General features: G+C 38.2%; 1 protein-coding gene across 1 annotated transcript; it reads left to right on the plus strand.

The window, feature by feature from the left end:
* Positions 1–409: 409 nt before the first annotated feature.
* Positions 410–2,518, plus strand: LOC144639898 (lactadherin-like; the record flags this gene model as incomplete). The annotated part of the gene is made up of 6 exons (XM_078499168.1): positions 410–416; positions 642–709; positions 899–1,156; positions 1,538–1,679; positions 1,894–2,246; positions 2,377–2,518. Coding segments are annotated over exons 1-6 (970 nt in total), but the record flags the coding sequence as incomplete, so codon positions are not given.
* Between the last annotated feature and the right edge of the window lie 203 nt (positions 2,519–2,721).

A 2,721-nucleotide genomic window follows, 5' to 3' on the forward strand; every position in this document is an offset into this window, starting at 1 on the left:
TTTTAGAATGTAAGAATGGTCGATATACATTCCAGAATTCCCGTGGATTTTTTGCTTCCGATTTTTTTACGAAAAAGTCTCGAATGGCCTTGCGTCTAATTGATGTGCACTTGTTTCTTTGCAATTTGTATGCAGCGTAATTTGCATCAGTGCCATCTTTTTTGAATTGTTTCCACAGCTTGTTCCGATAGCGAATATTTTTGCGCCATTGTTCAGTCATGTATGGGACTTGATTACCTTTCATGTGAAATTGTTTGAGAGGTGCGTGATCGTTAAGAACATCATTGTAAAGCCATTCAAACACAAAGAGCTTATCGTCGACTTCATCGAACAAGTCCATGATGTAAAAAGGGAAATGATGTAAAAGGGGAAATGATGTAAATGACTAGTACGATATGACTAGTACGAAATGACTAGTACGATAACATTTTTTGGAGTCTCCAGCTGGCAACTTGAAATTCTTGTGATGAGATAAATAACATAAAGTGAATCAAATTTGAACAAAAATTGTGCTACACGAGTTGATGGAGAGTCAGAATCAAATTTACCTGTCATAGATAACACAGTTTGAGCCTATCCCGTTAATACATCTTTATGGGCCAAAAGTGCTTGTTATTAATTAATGTTATTAACACTTTCAGGTTGTGACGCTCCCCTGGGAATGGAAAATAAGAGAATCCCTGACTCTAACATCAAAGCTAATTACATGGTAAGTATAAAATAATACATCTACGTATATCAGGCATTTACCGTATCCAAAGTCAGTTTAATGTTTTAACCCGAACATCATTCTCCAATTCTTCTGTAAAAATACATCAATAGTTCCTATTCAAGGGAGTCATCTATCACACCCACAGTGAACTTGGAGAAAAGATCAATTAACGTATCTTATTTGCAGTATAATGCAGCCCATGGAGCTACCAATGCTAGGCTTAATCACGTGGCAGGAAACGGCAAAAAAGGAGGATGGGCAGCCTCAAACCGGGAACAAGGACAATGGATTCAGGTGGATCTGGGTGACATCACAAAGGTGACAAAGATCGGGACACAGGGCCGAGGTGATGCAGGGCAGTGGGTGACTGAGTACAAGGTGTCTTACAGCTTCGATGGCGGTTATTTTGAGTTTTACAAACATGACCCATATGGCGCTGAACGGGTGAGTTAGAAAAAAGAACAAAAACTGAAAAAAACTTTTTTTCTTATCCAACGCCTGAGTTCCCTTGTTGCTTGAAGATTGAGCTTTGTACACGGAAAGCGTTGTTAAGCGGTTAAACTGAATAACACAATATAGGCTTTTTTGGCTGCGTAAGCCATTGTAAGCGGGGCTCTATTGTTACTCAACTTAAGTTTAAGGTTATTGTGCAAACAATTAAAATTGGTAGCATTAAGGACTTCATGCCGTTCAATTTGGCTGCCACTTCCGCTTTAGTTAATCACTCGTATGAAAACAAACTGAATCAGTTGAACTCCACTCAGTTCTAAAGCCATTTTTTGTTTAAGGATTTAAAGAGAACTGTATTTGTTGTTACACCTTTAGGTCTTTAAAGGTAACAGCGACCAAAATAGTCTCGTCATCAACCCACTGGATCCACCAATCATTGCCCGCTACATCAGAATTCAGCCGGTAAAATATAGAAGCTGGATGTCACTAAGAATGGAATTGTATGGATGTCGTTCAGGTAGGAAGATGTTCGTAGTTTTAAATTATAAATTTATGACTAAATATATGTTATAAGCGCATCTTTTTTTGTCACTTACAAACCGGGACGACAGGCTTGATTTAATGAAAAGTCATGGAATGAAGAATCCTCCAAAGGTAATCAACAACAACAACAACAACAACAACAAAGACAAAGTTTTTTTTTTTTTTTTTTTTTTTTTTTTCTTTATCAGGGTTTTCCACTCCGCAGCCCCCTGTTTGTCAGAAAGGATTGGGATTGGAAAATTATGCCATTCCTGACTCCTCGATCACGGCCTCAAGCACGTATTCTCCAGGTTCAACCTGGTATATGCCAGGAAACGGAAGACTTCATTTCAAGCGTACCTCTGGACGCTATGGAGCCTGGATAGCTGGCAATAAGCGCGAAAACGGTTGGTTTCAGGTGGATTTTGGACGTTTTGTTAAAGTGACGATAATTTCCACTCAAGGAAGAGAAGATGCTGCCCGATGGGTGAAAAACTACCGTGTGACGTGTAGTTATGACGGACAATTTTTTCGGGACTATACGGAAGGAGGTTATGTAAAGGTACTTTATTTTAAGTAAAATGCATTGTTTGTGTTTTGTAATTTTTTAACTTGTGTTCTCATATGATGTTGTGTCTCTTAAGATAATTGTCTAATTATGATTGCCATATCATTTGTTTGTTTTATTTAAGGAATTTAAAGGGAATACTGATAGATACTCAGTTGTGAGTCACAAACTGGAGAATCCTATAATTGCACGCTACATCCGAATCAATCCAATAAGTAACCACGTTTGGGTTGCATTGCGGGCTGACTTCTATGGTTGTAAATCAGGTAAAGAGTTGTCAATGTAACAACTCTACATACTTTTTGGACGTTTTTTTTTATTATTTCCCTGTGAACAGTCCATTTTTAGATTTTTGGGTGTGCGTCTGCTTTGTAGGTGAGTTGCCAACAGGTAAACGTTTTTAGGAGTTTTCAGCATCTATATATACAGTAGAACCCCGGTAACTCGAACTCGGATAACTCGAAAAACC

This window comes from Oculina patagonica, unplaced genomic scaffold (assembly GCF_052425735.1).
Source record: "Oculina patagonica isolate OP01 unplaced genomic scaffold, crgOcupat unplaced1468, whole genome shotgun sequence".
NCBI classification, from domain to species: Eukaryota; Metazoa; Cnidaria; class Anthozoa; order Scleractinia; family Oculinidae; genus Oculina; species Oculina patagonica.